The 1043-nt window shown below is 27.7% G+C and overlaps 1 protein-coding gene across 1 annotated transcript in view; it reads left to right on the plus strand.

Annotated features, from left to right (window-relative positions):
* The first annotated feature begins 421 nt into the window (after positions 1–421).
* Positions 422–1043, plus strand: part of LOC140961057 (amino acid permease 6-like) — a 4628-nt gene continuing 4006 nt past the window's right edge. Inside the window, exon 1 of the mRNA XM_073419376.1 lies at positions 422–425. Within this exon, the coding sequence (XP_073275477.1) occupies positions 422–425 (4 nt within the window). The remainder of the gene's footprint in view (positions 426–1043) is intronic.

Consider the following 1043-nt stretch of genomic DNA (forward strand, 5'->3'; position numbering starts at 1 on the left):
TCGATCTTTAATGGGGTTACCACTGTTGATTATGTCAAGTCAAAAGACAACTTGACGGATCCGCTTACAAAGACATTAAATAGAGATTAAATATATAGTTTATCAAGAGGAGTGATGTTAAAACCTATAAAATAAAGTTGTCACAGTAGACATTCAATCTTGTAGATTGTAGATCATGTGATCATGGTTCAATGAGACAAATAAACTAGAAAAATTTGAGAACAGACGGGATTTTTTTTTTCTTTTTCCTTCTCATTAATAGATGTTAAGTGTTGTAACATACCGATATAGTGATGTTAAGTTGTAATTTTAATGTTTTCTTAGCTTGGAAAAGGCGTAGTATGACATGATACTTTTATAAGGAGATTACCTATGTAAGTGTGAGGACGAGCAGCCTAATTGAAACACTTATAAAGCTAAGATGCGTTACATGACCAAAATAGACACAACCTAAAAAACCAAATGGAATATTAGAGTGATTATTGTGTATGTACTATAATTTGATTTTACATAAACCGCCAAGAAGATCAAGATATCACATTCACTTTGTGGCCGAGTAAATCCAATAGTATTCTAATAACAAAAGTTCAAAGCTACAAACTACCTATCCAGATTCAATAGTTTTTTGTACAATCTCTTTTGGAATCATGTGCATGCATGCATATAATGACAATGATACACGTGATTAAAATTTGAAAACATAATACATAATAACATGTATGATTAATATTTGAAAACGTGAGAATTAAATAGATATTTTTTATTGAGGGTTTTTTTATAGTAATTAGTTCTATATCAAAACCTACACTCTAATACTTCCATAATTTTTATTTATTTTTTTGAGTAGAATACTTCCATAATTATGCTTGTACACAAGTGTTTTGACGTGCCAAGTTTTTTCTTGAGTACTATTAAATATACAAAAAAAAATTTAGGATATCGTTATATAGATATTCTATTTGATCTCTGATTCAAAAAAAATTATTTATTTATCAAATATATTATTTCTCATTATAAATATAAATCAGATCGATTTATCTTTA

Source organism: Primulina huaijiensis, chromosome 16 (assembly GCF_012295235.1).
Source record: "Primulina huaijiensis isolate GDHJ02 chromosome 16, ASM1229523v2, whole genome shotgun sequence".
In the NCBI taxonomy this organism is placed as follows: domain Eukaryota; kingdom Viridiplantae; phylum Streptophyta; class Magnoliopsida; order Lamiales; family Gesneriaceae; genus Primulina; species Primulina huaijiensis.